This window comes from Mustela putorius, unplaced genomic scaffold (assembly GCF_011764305.1).
Source record: "Mustela putorius furo isolate JIRA1106 unplaced genomic scaffold, ASM1176430v1.1 tig00003834_pilon_pilon_pilon, whole genome shotgun sequence".
NCBI classification, from domain to species: Eukaryota; Metazoa; Chordata; class Mammalia; order Carnivora; family Mustelidae; genus Mustela; species Mustela putorius.
The window spans coordinates 121,739,692-121,755,111 of record NW_025421987.1 but is presented as its reverse complement, the minus strand read 5'-3'; the positions used below and the strand labels follow the sequence as shown (position 1 = coordinate 121,755,111).

Genomic DNA, 15,420 nt, shown 5'->3' with positions numbered 1-15,420 from the left:
TGGGTAAAGGCAAAGGGAGAGAGAGAATCTCAAGCAGACTTCTTGCTGTTTGTGGCGCCCAATATGGGGCACGGTCCCAGGACTTTGAGATCATGAACTGAGCTAAAATCAAGAGTTGAATGCTTAACCAACTGAGCCACCCAGGTGCCCTTAACTTGTGAATAGTCTTAAAAAATACTTTGTAAAACGTAGCCTTCTACTATTCCTCATTACTGCTGCTAAACTGAAAGGGCAGAGAGATATCTAATTAGATAATTAGATATTTAGGTAGATAGATAGATAGATGATAGATAGATAGATAGATAGATAGATATACATTTATATTTGACCCTTGAACAACATGGGTTTGAATTGCACTGGTCCATTTATACATGGATTTTTTTTTTTCCAGTAAATACAGTTCAGGGTTGTAAGTGTATCTTTTCTTCCTTATGATTTTCTTAATATCATTTTTGTCTACTTTATTGTAAGAATACAATACATAATACTCATAATGTACAAAGTATGTTTGTTGGCTGTTTATGTTACAAGGCTTCCTGTCCACGGGTGATTGTTAGTAGTTAAGTTTTGGGAGAATCCAAGTTATATACAGATTTTTGACTGTGCTGGCCATTAGCACCCTTAACCCTCATATTGTTCAAGGGTCAGCTATGTATCCATATATTTATCAAAAGATATAGCTCTGTCAATATACAGTGATAACACAAAGTATGGATCTTGCATACTAGTTAAGAATGATAAACACTAAATACATAAATGAATATTAAACAAAAACAGACCCCTCGTCACCCTCATGGTCCCATTTTTGCTCCAGCAAGATCAAAGAAACTATCATAAATCAGGAGAAACTAACCACACTGCAAGCACAAGTACGCATTGGTGGGAAAGGAACTGCTCCCCAAAAGATGGTTCATAGAACGCTAGAGCAGATGATAAAAAGCTCAAGTTCTCCTTAAAGAAGTTAGGGGCAAACAGTATCTCTGTTATTGAAGAAGTGAATGTGTTCACAAACCAAGGAACATAAATCCATTTTCACAACCTGAAAGTTCGGGAAGCCCTGGTGGTGAACACTGTCTCCATTACAGACCATACTGACACAGATCAGCTAACAGAAATGCTACCCAGTATCTTCAACCAACTTGGTGCAGACAGTCTGACTAGTTCACAAAGATTGGCTGAAGCTCTGTCCACACAGTGTGTGGATGGAAAACCATCCCTTATTCCCAGAGAGAAGGAGGATGATGAAGTTCCAGATCTTGTGGAGAATTTTGATAAACCTTCTAAGAATGAAGCAGACCAATGAACTGAGCCATTTTCTTGAAGAAGATAAAACTTGAGGAAGTTACTGGGAGCTGCTATTTTATATTATGACTTCTTTTTAACATTTTGTTCATGGATAAAATCTAGATCTCTAATATTTTTAAGGCCAAGTCCCTTGGACACTGCAGCTCTTCTCAGTGTTTGCTTAAACACAATTCATTCTTTGCCGCTAATTAAGCTGACAAGGTCTGGGAATAAAGTTGGAAACAAGGTTAATAAAGTTCTTTTCCTCATAGATGGTTTTATTTTTTATTTCATTGACATTGATTTGTATACAGAAAGCAAAGTTGTTTATAGAAAGCTAATCATGGCATGTAACATGTCTGGTAATCTTTGATGAAATTTGATTAAAGATTTTAAATGATTTTAAATGGCAGTATAATGTAAAAAAAAATTAGATAATGAAAAATATGGACCAAATGTAAAAGAAGAGTATTAAAGAAAGGGACAAATATTTATGATAGTATGGTCAAGAAAGACTTCTCTGAAAACCCAGAAATATATGATCTTCTATACCTGGTAGGAGTTTGGGTTTTATTCTTAGTATTTATAAGTCTTTGTTGAACTTTAACTGTGAGTAGTAGTCTCTGCTTTAGGTTTTCCCAAGATCATTTTGGCTCTGGTATAGAGAATTATGTTTTGGAGGAAGTGATAGCAGCACAAGTCCTGCTGAGGAGGTCTTGTTCGGTAGTCTACGTGAACATGCATGGCGGTTTGGACTAAGGTGTTAACAGTTGTATTAGTTATTACTATGTAATAAGTTGCTGCAAAATTTGGCAGCTGAAGACACTATTTCTGAGGGCCAGGAATCCAGGAGCAGCTTAGCTGAGTGGTTCTGGCTTAGCATGTCTTAAGAGAATTCAGTGAAGCTGTCAGCTGGGGCTGCATCTGAAGCCTTGACTCCAGGTGAAGTGTGGACACTCACATGGCAGGCAGGGAGGCTCTGGAGTTTGGCTGCAGCTGGGCCTCTCATCCTCCAGGCTGCTCTACTCTGTCTGGCCTTTCAGCAGAATAGCCTGAACTATTTTACATGACTTAGGCAAGGATTTCTGAGCTATAAAATCAAAACTTCAATATATAAAAGAAAAAAAAAATTAATTGAAATTCACCAAAGCTTAAAGCGTCTGTTCTATGGAAGACATTAAGAGAATGAAAAGACAAGCTTCAGACTGGAAGAAAATATTTACAAACAATATACCTAATAAAGAATTTGTACCCAACACTCAATCCATAAGAAAACAACTCAGTCAAATAATGGGCCATGTTTTAAATAGGTATGTCACTAAAGAAGATGCACAGATGACAAATAAGTACATGAAAAATGTTCAAAACTATTAGTCATTAGGGAAGTGCAAATTAAAGCTATATTGAGCTTTCACTACATACTTACTAGAATGGTTAATTAAAAAAAAAAGCAACAAAAACTGACAACAGGGACACCTGGCTGGCTCAGTTGGTAGACCATGTGACTCTTGCTCTCATGGTTATGAGTTCAAGCCCTATCTTGAGCCTAGAGCTTACTTGAGGGGAAAAAAAAATCCAAAATAAATAAATAAATATGTACATAGGTAAGTAATTAAATAAATAAATCTGACAATACCATAAGCTGGTAGGCATTAGAAGCAACTAGTACTCACACATTTCTGGTGAGAAAGGACTGGAAAATATATTGGTTTGACAGTTTTTAAAAAACTTAATCATATACTTAATGTATTATCCAGTAATCTCACTGCAACAAATTTGTTAAAAAAGAAATTAAAAATTATGTTTGCAAAGATTTGTATGCAAGTATCATACTAACTAGCTTTATTTACTTCAACTTGGACCACTAGTGCAATCTTGAATAAGAATGGTGAGAGGGAACATTCTTGCCTTGTTTGTTTGTTTTTTTCTTTTCTTTATGTATCCTTCAGTTAATACTGCCTTGTAATAATTTTTAATATCTTATAGGAAATCTTGTCTTTTTATAAAAATCCATGGCTCCTTTTGTTTCTATTCCTATTAAGTATGTTAATTTTATACTTAGTTTGTGAAATTCTACCCAAAATATTTGAAGGCATTTGATTGGAATTACATAAGTTAATTTAGAAAGAATGGCATCTATGTAATATTGAGAATTCTAATCCATGAACTTGGAGTTTCTCTCCATTAATTATAGTCTTTAATGACTGTAACAAAATTGTATAATTTTCCCTGCATTGATCTTTCATGTCTTTTATCATATTATTCCTGCTTATTTGTTTCTCTGCCATTGTAGTAGTGTGTTCCCTTCTCCTCCTCCTTTTTTTTTTTTAATTTATTTGACAGACAGAGATCACAAGTAGGCAGAGAGGCAGGCAGAGAGAGAGAGAGGAGGAAGCAGGCTCCCTGCTGAGCAGAGAGCCCGATGTGGGACTCGATCCCAGGACCTTAGCCTGGGATCATGACCTGAGCCAAAGGCAGAGGCTTTAACCCACTGAGCCACCCAGGCGCCCCTTTCCTCCTCCTTTTTTGTCTCCATCTTCTTCTTTATCTTCTTCAGAAGGAAAAACATTGTTTTTGCTTTATTTTAAGAATTCAGAATTAAGAATTTTATGAAAGGCTCATTAAACAATTTGTTTATATAGCAATCTCATCGAAGTGTATAGCAATATATTAACAAGCTTGCCATGTCTTTTATTTGTTTTCTTTTTTTAATAGATATAATTTACACACACCATGTTATTACTTTCAGGTGTAAAACATAATAATTTGATGTTTGTATATATAGTAAAATGATCACTACAACAAATCTAGTTGACATCCAGCTTTGTTTTGTTTTTATATATTTTTATTTACTTATTTGAGGGAGAGAGACAGAGATAGCGACAGAAATAGAACAGTAGAGCAGGGTGGAGACAGAGAAGCAAGGAAGCCGCTATGTGGTTCTGAGCAGGGAGCCCTGATGTTGGACTTGATCCCAGGACCCTGAGATCATGACCTGAGCCGAAGGCAGAGGCCTGATGACTGAGCCACCAAGGCACCCCATATTTTTGAACTTGAAAGAAAAATATTCACATTAAGTAGAGAATTAGTTGTAGCTTTTTATAGATGCCTTTTATCAGGTTAAGGAAGTACATACCTATTTATACTTTAATGGAAAGAACAGATGTTGAATTTTGTCAAATTCTTTTCATACATACGATCATATGATTTTCCTTCTTTAATGTGCTGATTTGGTGAACTCTACTGATTGACTTTTAAATGTTGAATTAGCCTTGCATTTGTGGCATAATGGCCCTTATGTATTATCATTTTTATCTATGTCTAGATTTTACTTGCTTATATATTTTTTTGATTCTGTGTGTGTGTGTGTGTGTGTGTGTGTGTGTATTTTCATGGGGGATTTTGTTCTGTATTTTCTTTGGCTTTGGTCGCAGAGTAATCTTGGCTTTGTTCAATGAGTTTGGAAGTGTTCTCTTCTATTTTCTGGTAGAGTTTGTGCAAAATTGATATTTATTCCTTAAATGTTTGGTAGAATTTGTTATTGAAATGATCTGGGCCTGTTTTTTCTTTGTTGGTAATACTGTGTCTTGATAAGGATTTGGGGCTTTAGAATTAAGTAACCCCAGATTCACATCTTACTGTTCATTTCTCCTTGTAAGACCTTGGGGCAAGTTACTCAATCTCCAAGTAACCTGAGCCTCAGTTTTCTCATTTATAAAATGGGTGGCTGCGAAGACTGAATAATAAGCATCAGTTGTTCAATCTGTATTACCCTGGGTTTATATATGTTAACTTATTCAGATTTTGTTATTATGTCATACTATTTACTACTATTTATGCTGTTATAATCTTTATTTTAGAGGTCAGAAAACTACTGCAAAGGGAGATTAAATAATTTACTCAGAGTTACTCTGGTAGCACATGATGGGGACAAGATTTGAACTGAGGCTGGTTCCTAAGTTCTTGCTTTAAGCGCTAAACTGCACTAACCATAATGACACCTGTCTTTCAGGAATGCTAGCAGTATTCAATTAGGCAATTCATGCAAGCAGCTCAATTTGTGTTATTTCAAAGTTGTTTAATAAATGGGTATTGTCACTAATAATGTGAATTACTGTTGGTTTGAAGTCTAACTACTATGGAATATTTTCAACCTGAAAGACATATTAGTATAGACACATTATTAAATACCTTTTTTAAAGTTCACTGCAGGGGAACCTGGGTGGCTAAGCTGGTTAAGTATCTGCCTTCAGCTCACGTCATGATCCCAGGGTCCTGGGATAGAGAGCCCCCATGTCAGGCTCCCTGTTCAGCGGGGAGCCTGCTTCTCTCTCTCTCTGCATCTCCCCCTGCTTTGCTCTCTCTCTCTCTTTTCTGACAAATAAATAAACAAAATCTTTTTTTAAAAAGGACACTACAGTGAAATATTATAAACATTTGGTGCCCTGTACAAAGTAATATTGTGATCACCAAATTTTATTCGGCATAAATAAATTCTTGCGCTGGTTCAGCACTTTTTGTGTAGTCCTGGTAATTAAATCTCTCAAAGTGTTAGAGGCTATGAAGAATATCTGTTTCCGGGGCGCCTGGGTGGCTGAGTGGTTAAGCCTCTGCCTTCGGCTCAGGTCATGATCCCGGGGTCCTGGGATCGAGTTCCGCATTGGGCTCTCTGCTCAGCAGGGAAGCCTGCTCCCCCCTCTCTCTCTGCCTGCCTCTCTGCCTACTTGTGATCTCTGTCTGTCAAATAAATAAATAAATAAAATCTTTAAAAAAAAAAATCTGTTTCCGTCACTTTGACCTAAGTTGTCGAGTGGTTTAAAAAAGAGAAGTATGTAAAGGTGCTTTGAAAAGTATAGCTAGTGCTTGGGCGCCCGGGTGGCTCAGTGTAAGCCTCTCCCTTTGGCTCAGCTCAGGTCATGGTTTCAGGGTCTTGGGATCGAGCCCTGCATTGAGCTCTTGGCTCAGCAGAGATCCTGCTTTGCCTCCCCACACGCCCCCCACCGCCTGCCTGCCTCTCTGCCTACCTGTGATCTCTCTCTTCTCTGTCAAATAAATAAAATAAAATCTTAAAGAAAAGTACAGCTAGTGCTCATATTAAATATAAATATTTGGTGTTCTAAGTTGAAAATCAAAATTATTTGTTGATATATATTTTGAGATGATTCTCAATATCATTATTTACTGTGATAGTACAGTTAGATGGCATTTAATATCAGATTTTCAGGTCTCTATGGTGGTTATTCAGGCTTACCTTATTTTAGCTTTTTTTTTTTTCTCTGTCCAAATGAGGTGATGCCTGGCATATGCCCAAATATCAGATTCATTTTATTTATTTGAAACTTATAAAGGTAACCTAAAAAGTGGAATCACAAGTTTGATAAGTACTTTGCCCTACTTTTCAGTCAGCAAAACTTATTTTAGCTTTTTAGTGATAAATCTCATTATTTCAAAATATCTAACACACTGGCCTATTGTATGCTTGTGATTAATTAAGACTGTGAGTGGTGTGGAAGATTGGCACATGGCACGTTTTGACAGAAGGTTAAAGCTTTCTGTTGTGAACTTTAATAGTTATTGTGCAGAATGTCAAAAGCTAAGGAACCATGATAATAATAACATTGCGTTTTTTTGTGAATTATAGCTGACTTTGGGCTGGCAAAGCAAAAACAAGAAAACAGTAAACTCACGTCTGTTGTTGGAACAATCCTGTATTCCTGGTAAGGACAATTATTTTATGGTTCTCAAACAGCACACCTAACTGTTTGGGGCTTTAGTTTCATGTCTTGGCTTGCAAAGGAAAGATGATTTTAGGAAAAGGAGCTTATTTAATGTTTTCCTCAATTAGCCAGATAATACACATGTCCACAAGTATACATCATTATGTGTGTTTGAAATAACAAGAAATTCTCTTTAGGGTAACTCTGCCCCTCGTGGAGACTACTTTTATTACTTATAAATTGAAACGTTCCTTGGCACATAGTAGGTGTGCAATTGTTGTTGAAGCATCTGTGAAGGAACTAACAGACTCGCTACTCACCATGACACTTGGAGTATTTTATTGTACCTGCTCAAAAAAGGACTGTTTTACTCTCTCTTCCTGTAAATATTCAAGGGCAGGAGAAAGGCTTTTTGTGTACTAATATGTATCCTGGCACCCAGGAGATAATAGGTGCTGAATACATTTTATTGAGTGAATGAATAAATGGTGACAATATACTTAGACCTATGTTTATAAAGTTGGTCGCTTCTTGGGTAAATGGGTGTTTATATTTTGATGAATTGAAACACTTGTAACTTATTTAGCATGCTTTGAGGGTTCCTTTACAATCCATTAATTATCAGGCAGTGAGAATCTTCTTTTGCTGATCACGTATCATTTGTCTGAATCTTTTCAAATTAGCAAGCAGATAGAGTCATCAGTAGACATAACACATTCAGGGAAATATTCTCAAATCTTATTCAGCAGTTCAAGCCATCTAGACACTTCCATCTTCTTTTTTAATCTACTCTGTTGTTGTGCAGTTGATTCCCAGGGATAGGATTCTGAATAAATCTTCTCAAGGGAGGGTGGAAATTCTCCCTAAGTAACAGTCTCATTTTAAAAATGCCTTTCCTATAAGAATATTCAGAATAGAAAAAAAAAAAAAGAATATTCAGAATAGTGTCAGGGGGTTCCTACCACGATTCTGACCCTGTTGGCTAGTTATTCTCTCAAGTAATGACTGCAAATTTAGGACGTTCCCTAATAAACTGAGTGACATGTCCAGTTCCTTTTGAATTTTCTGTATCTTCATTTTCCGAGTTTGTGAATTGGACAAAAATAAAGCAGATATATTTCATGGTCCCACCCTGCTCTGAGTCTCATACCTCCTGCCTTTTTCTTTTTTCTTTCTTTTTTTTTTTTTTTTAAAGATTTTATTTATTTATTTGACAGACAGAGATCACAAGTAGGCAGAGAGGCAGACGGAGAGAGAGGAAAAAGGAGGAAGCAGGCTCCTCACTGAGCAGAGAGCCCGATGCGGGGCCCGATCCCAGCACCCTGGGACCATGACCTGAGCCGAAGGCAGAGGCCCCAATCCACTGAGCCACCCAGGCGCCCCATGCCTTTTTCTTTAATTGTCTTTTTAGCCATCCCCAAACTGTTTCCCACCAAATTCTATAATCTTTGTATAATCCTGAAATTCTCTTGAGACTATTGATGTAGTCATAGGATGCCTGTTCCTGCCTTCTGGAGGCCCAAGCATTTGATGAGTCTGATGTTCCCCTGTCCTTTGCTCTTTCTTTTGCCTTTGCTTCCTCAAATATTACCTTATTTAATGGAAAAAAGTTCTCTTTATCTACTTTTGTAGGAAGTGCCTCAGAGCATTCTTTATTCTATAGCTCAGCTGCTAGATAAATGGTTTGTGGACCCTGGACTGATTGTACTAGAACAGAAGGTCAATAAAAGCTCCTTTTCTTCCTCTGATTTGATTCATTATGAAGCAGGTCATTGTTATCCTTCTCATGGAAAATAGTCTCCAAATATGGTCCTTGGTTCTGGTTTTTATCTGTATGTCTTACTTCACTTCCAGAGTCCAAGACTGCACACTATCTTCAATGGCATTTTCAGAGCAAATTTTAGAGTTTGAAGTTCTGATAAACTTTTTAGGCATGTTCTTCAAGGAACACTCATTTGGGATTTCTGGATAATAAGCAAGTATGAGCTAAAATGAATGGAAAACTTTGACTAATCCTGGAATGGGAATTCTTTGAGACTTTATTGCTTAGTGTAATCCCATTCACATTATGACATTAGATAATTTAAATGAAAGGTGGGGAAGTTTCCATTGGATGGATGATAATAAACCTGTAGTGAAACTTGGACAAGCAGAGACAAAGTGAAGCACACCCAACAATTGACTGTACCTCTTGCATTCTTAAAAATGCGGTAATAAACTCAGAACTCTTAAATGGCATAGATCAGTTCAGTAACTTCCAGTTACTGATTATTTAAAGACCAAGTCTTCAGTGTGGCTACAGGCCCACAGCCCTGCATGTTCTAGCCCCTGCCAAGTCATCATCTTTACTTTAGCCCTGCCTTCACTCTATTGATTTCTAGCTGCTGCACCTGTGTTCCCACTGACCACAGGGCCTTGGCACATACTACTCCCGCTGCTTGGAATACTCCCCACTGGCCATCTGGTTAAATCTTTTTCATCCTCCATCTCTCTGCTGGAGTGTTGTCTTCTCTGGAGAAACCTCCTAGCCAACACGTATTTTCCCTGGTCTACATACTCCATGCACTCTTCTTTCATATGGTTGAACTTTTCACTTATTTTGTGATATGCCTGGATGATTTTGTTTACCACTATCCCCACCCCAGAGTCTGGTATTTTATAGGCTCACAAGAAGTATTTATAATATGAATGATCTAATACTTGCATGGTTATGAATAGTACTTGAAGAAAATTGCTTCTTTCTTTCTTTTTTTTTTTTTTAAGATTTTATTTATTTATTTGACAGAGATCACAAGTAGGCAGAGAGGCAGGCAGGCAGAGAGAGAGGAGGAAGCAGGCTCCCTGCAGAGCAGAGAGCCCGACGTGGGGCTCAATCCCAGGACCCTGGGATCATGACCTGAGCCGAAGGCAGAGGCTTTAACCCACTGAGCCACCCAGGCACCCGAAAATTGCTTCTTTCAACTGTAACAAAAGTTTAATCTCCTCTCTCTCTCCCTGTGTGCTGTTCCTTCAGATCTTCAAAATGTTACTACATGGTTTCTTTTTCTCCGGCTAGCCAGAGTTTATGTCCTTACTTCCTTCTGGTATCTGCTTTAATGTCACTTCTGTAGGGAGGTTTTCCTGATCACCTACCCAACACAGCAGCCTCCTTCTGACTGTCTCTTACTCTTGCTTTATATTTTCATAGCATCTGCCTCTATCTGACATTATGTCATATTTTAATTGATCTATCCTATGTTTCTCCCACTAAAACACAAACTCTATGATGGTGGGGCTATTGTTGACTTTGTTCACTGCTGTTTCCCTGGGGCTTGAAGAACAGACTTACAGAATCTTAATAAATATTTTGAATTATTAAAATGAAAAAAAGTTTTAAGTGAAAATGAGTCATTCTGGTTTTTATGTTTGTCTGAAATGCCTTTTTTTAAACTTTATTAAGTAATTGGGAAAATGGACACATATAATTGTATATATTTAAAATATACAACACAATGATTTGATTGACATATACATCACAGGATGACTATTAAGATCAGGATAATTAACACATCCATCCACATAGTTAACTTTCTTCTGTTGTGTTCTTGCAACAGTGCTCAAGCTCTACTCTCAGCAACTTTTTAGCAAACAATACCATATTATTAATCACAGACACATACTGTACCTTAACTCCTTGGAACTCTTTCTTCTTATAACTGAAAATTTGTATCCTTTGATCTGCATCTCCCCATTTCTCCCTTCCTGCAGCCCTGAACAGCCATCACTCTACGTTTTTATGAAATCACCTTTTTTTTTTTTTTTTGTCTTTGTCTGGCTTTTTTCCACTTAGCATATTATCCCATAGGTTCATTTATGTTGTTGCAAATGGCAGGATTTCCTTCCTTTTAATGGGTAAATAATATTGCATTGTATAAATACTCTATATTCTATATTTTAATATGATGAAAAATCCATGTGTATTTTTATCAGGGTCTAAAGCACTAATATATTTTTGAATTTTTCTGACTTTTGCCTTCATGAAGCTTAAAGGGAACATTTTTAGTTTGAAACAGTAAGTACTTTGATGCTAGGGTCTGCTGTATTTTTTCTATTTATTTACTTTTTATCTTTCATAGTTACCAGAACAGTGACTAATGGGATCATGCAGGATATTATCATTTAAAAAAAAATGTGGAATGATTAGAAGTTATTGAGACAAGTGTTCTTCTATAACTGATAAATTGGTCCTGAGGGAAATTGCTAAAGAAGAATTTTAAAGAATGAGAGCATAATTGGAAAAAGGATGTGAAATTGGCAGGCACACTGGTAGGGTCATTATTGAGAGCATAGGCTCTGGAATCAGACTGCTTGGGTTTAAGTCCTGGGTCTACTGTTGAGAGTTATAAATGATTGAATTTCCCTATGCCTCAGTTTCCCCATCTATAATCTGAGATTATTAATAGTGCTTACCTTCTAGGACTGTTGTCAGATTAAGTGAGGTAGTACAGGTTGTGTGCTTGGAACAATGCCGGATTGGCATATAGTAAGCACTCATTAGATCACAGTGACTGGTATCTGCTAACTGGAGTCTAAAATTTGAAAGGATGGCACTCATTTGACTATATAGATTGTATGGTGTCTAAGAATCAGATTCATTTCTTTTTTTAACAGTATTTTTTAAAAGATTTATTTATTTATCTATTTGACAGACAGAGATCACAAGTAGGCAGAGAGGCAGGCAGAGAGAGAGAGGGGGAAGCAGGCTCCGTGCTGAACAGAGAGCTGATGCGGGACTCCATCCCAGGAGCCTGGGATCATGACCTGAGCCGAAGGCAGAGGCTTTAATCCACTGAGCCACCCAGTCACCCCTCAAATTCATTTCTTAATAATTACAAGAGAGAAGAATTACTTGTGCTGTGTTTATTTATAGTTCATTCTCCTTCCCTATCTCTATGTTTGCTCCCTGAATGGCTGTTTTGGTTACTAGGAAGGACCAGGATTTTTCTAGCAGCTGAGGAGTGTGAAAGGGAAGGAGTATGTATTTAGCATGCAAAGACAGGGAACCTGGAGGAACAGCACTTTCCATACTAGGGCCTTGAGCAGGTGGGATGTGGGGATGCTTTTACCTATATTTGCATTTATTCATGGCTTCTCTGTGGCCCAGCAGGATAAGATACACCTGAATAATATATAATATCACCCCTTTCTGCCCACAGACCTTCCAAGGCTCTATAAATACACACACACACACACACACACACACACACACACACACACAGACTCTTAGATGAGGTAGGAGTGAATTTTGAACAAACTCAGAATTTATTTACACAAATTGAACTCTGAATACATCTTAAGACTCAGTAGAATAGGTCACATGATCCCACAAATTTAAATGGAAGCTGCAAGATAGAAACCACTAGAGAGCATCTATTAATGGTGTTCTACCCCATAATGTCTACCAGCAGCACAAAAAGCAAGAAAGGGAGTTCTCTCATGCTTGATTTTGTCAGTGGAGGTCCTTGCTTCTTTATTGATTGGTAATTCCAAATCACATATCTTCAGTTTCTACATCTCCTTTTCTTTACCTTTTTAAAGTACTTTTTACAAGTAAACATTGGTCTGTAAGCATTGGATGTCTTTCTCCACATTTACCTGAGTTATTTGTCTAGTTTGCCATTTTAAACATTTGATATTCAAGGCATTATATCAAATATTCCACATTTCCTATTAGAAGTAAGTGCAAAAGGGATTACAGGATGGTCAGATGTTTTACTTTAATTAATGTTTTGTTGGTGACAGGTTTGACCAAAGGAAATGTCCTCCTATTCTTAAACACAATTTATTGAATAATTAAGAAATTAGATGAATTACTTGATGATGAAAAAAATATATGTTTTGGTTATCTACTGTTACAGAACAAATCATCCCAAAATTTAATTACTTAACAACAGTTTGTATGGGTGTGCTGTGCAGTTCCTGTGTCGGTTTCATTGGGTTCACTTACATGGATGCATACAACTGAAGTATTGTCTTGTCCAGAAGGTCCGAGATAGCCTCATGTATCTGACAGTGAGTGCTGATTCTTGTTGAGGGCCCCTCGAATCTGTTCCAGGTAGCCTTTTATGAGACTGTGATAGAGTGGCAGTCTAAGAGGGTTCCCCTGGATCATCTCATGCTTGTACTGCCTACCCTTGGCCCATGCTGGGAACTGTAGGAACCCTCTCATCCAGCAGTGTCCTTCTAGCACTATCCGCAGAGAGAACATGGTGCTCACTTTATAGGAAAAATACTTGAAGGAATGCCATTATTTATTGAAGGCTGTATTAGGAGCTAGGAGGCATTAAATCGATAGCTAAGATATGAAGTCCAAGGTTTGGCCCAACACACCTGAGGATGGGGCATTAGTAGAATAGGTTCACACTACTGCCATGGCATGGTCAGTGTCTTTATTTCCATACAATACAATATAATTTATTTCTCTATACTTCAAGCATTGGTACATCTCCACAGTGTGAAAATGAAATTCTCCTTCAGTTCAATTCTTAACAGACTCAGCATATTTAGGGGAAAGCAGGAGCTGTGGTTTGGCTAGGTTGGGATTTATGTTGGAATAGTGGGAGACCTGGAATTTTCCTCTTGGCATTATAGAGCTGCCTGATATCTCTCAGCCTGGCAGTACCTTAATGGAAATACTCTTTTTCAGAAGACCTGCAGAATGAAACTGTTCATCACTTCACGTGTTTCTTATATAGGTACATCAGCAATTGTCAGCATCAGATAACTTAGTTCTTTCCCATAGGGAAAATTCAATATAATTTGGGAGACACACACACATATACATATACACACATGAGTAGAATGATCAAGGATTAGTAAGCCACACAGTGCTTACGTGAGCCTCTGGCAGGTGCACAGAGAAAGTCCGTAGGAATGGTATGCAAAGCTCTGGGTAGAAGGGGGAGCTGCCAGTGCTGCAGAACTTGAGGGACAGGCCCACGGGGGTGGAGTGGGCACTCTACTATTCTGTATAATGGTTGTACCATGGTCTGTGCACTATGCAGGATTTATACAAAGTGACTTATAGTTTCCTGCCATTAAGACACTATGGCAGGACTTGCTTGGAAGTGAGTCTGGCTGACTGATCAAATGGTTTGAAGGAAAGAAGAGAAAAGAGAACAGTGATGAGGGTAAACAGAGAAAGGAAACTGTGGGGGAAGGGAGAGGATTTGAACAATGGGGAAATATGAAGATCAAATTATATCAGAGGTAGAGAATTAAAGAAACATTTTAGTTATGTCTCAGTCAGTGCTGCAATCACCATCTTATTCTTATGAATGTATTACCTGATGACATTATCAATCATAAATGCCTTTACATCAATTTATTTCATAACTTATTTAGCTAATATTAATACTCTACACTATTATTAAATTATTAAATTTTAAACTTAATATTAATTATTTTAATTTTAATTATTTTTAATCTTGGCATTTCAGAATGCCCTTAACAATCCCAGGAGAGGCTATAGCACAATGCTAATAAAAGAAAACTTCTTTGGAAATGGCAGATATTGTTTTTCTCCCCCAAAAGTAGGATGATAGTTACTAGTCCAATATTTTGAAATTTAAGCTGCCCTTCAGGGAAGGAATTTTCCAGAAAATACATGTAACAAAACAATAAACTGTCAATCTGGGACAATATTATGGTCTGTAATAAAATGACAAAATAAAGATTTGAAAATGTGAACTGTATGTAACTTCAATACATATTGGTAACACTCAACCATTTCAAAACCTCATTTTCACAGAAAGGGAAACTTGCTAGATCCACACATTTGGTGGGTAAATTCTGAAAGATTTTATATATATATTACCTAATCCCACCTTAGTATTCCAGGGTTTCAAGAGAACCTTATCTATTTCCCATAAAGCGTTTTCCTCCTAGTCTACCCAGATAACCTTACCTTATTTACCTCAATTTATCCCCAATTTTTATAACAAAACCTGCTTCATCCATAAACTTTATAAAACCATGCTCCAAATCACAGCAGTGAGAGTAGTAATGAGGTGTCCTAGGGTTTGCCTGCAGGGCCGTCCTTCTATAGGAACCAGTGTAATGTAGTGCAGACTCTATGCTGGACAGCCTGGGTTTCCTCCTGGCTCTACACCTTCCTGTCTGAATTTGGGCAAGTAGCTTACTATTTCTGGGTCTCAATTTCCTTATCTGAAATGACAAAGCTGGTGGTTATAGTGATAGTTCTTACTGCATAAGGTTGTTGTGAGGACTAAAAAGATAGACGATAGATATATAGGTAGCTAGAAAAATAGAGGTAAGTAGATTGCACTAGCATTTGGAGTATAGCAAGGTTCAATAAATATTAGATGGGAGCAACAGCTTTATTCTTTAGGAAAATATTTCTTCCTCCCACTCCACTCAG

The 15,420-nt window shown here is 37.3% G+C and overlaps 1 protein-coding gene and 1 pseudogene across 11 annotated transcripts in view; both read left to right on the top strand.

Moving 5' to 3' along the window:
- NEK10 (NIMA related kinase 10) overlaps positions 1-15,420 on the top strand; it is a 238,958-nt gene that overhangs the window by 88,427 nt on the left and 135,111 nt on the right. For 10 of the 11 annotated variants that reach the window (XM_013057173.2, XM_004754326.3, XM_004754325.3 and 7 more), the window contains one exon: positions 6,926-7,001. The exons of the other annotated variant lie outside the window; for it this stretch is intronic. In XM_013057173.2, coding sequence (XP_012912627.1) covers positions 6,926-7,001 — 76 coding nt within the window. The remainder of the gene's footprint in view (positions 1-6,925; positions 7,002-15,420) is intronic. 11 annotated transcript variants of the gene reach the window in all.
- On the top strand, positions 771-1,598 carry LOC106005971 (annotated as a pseudogene).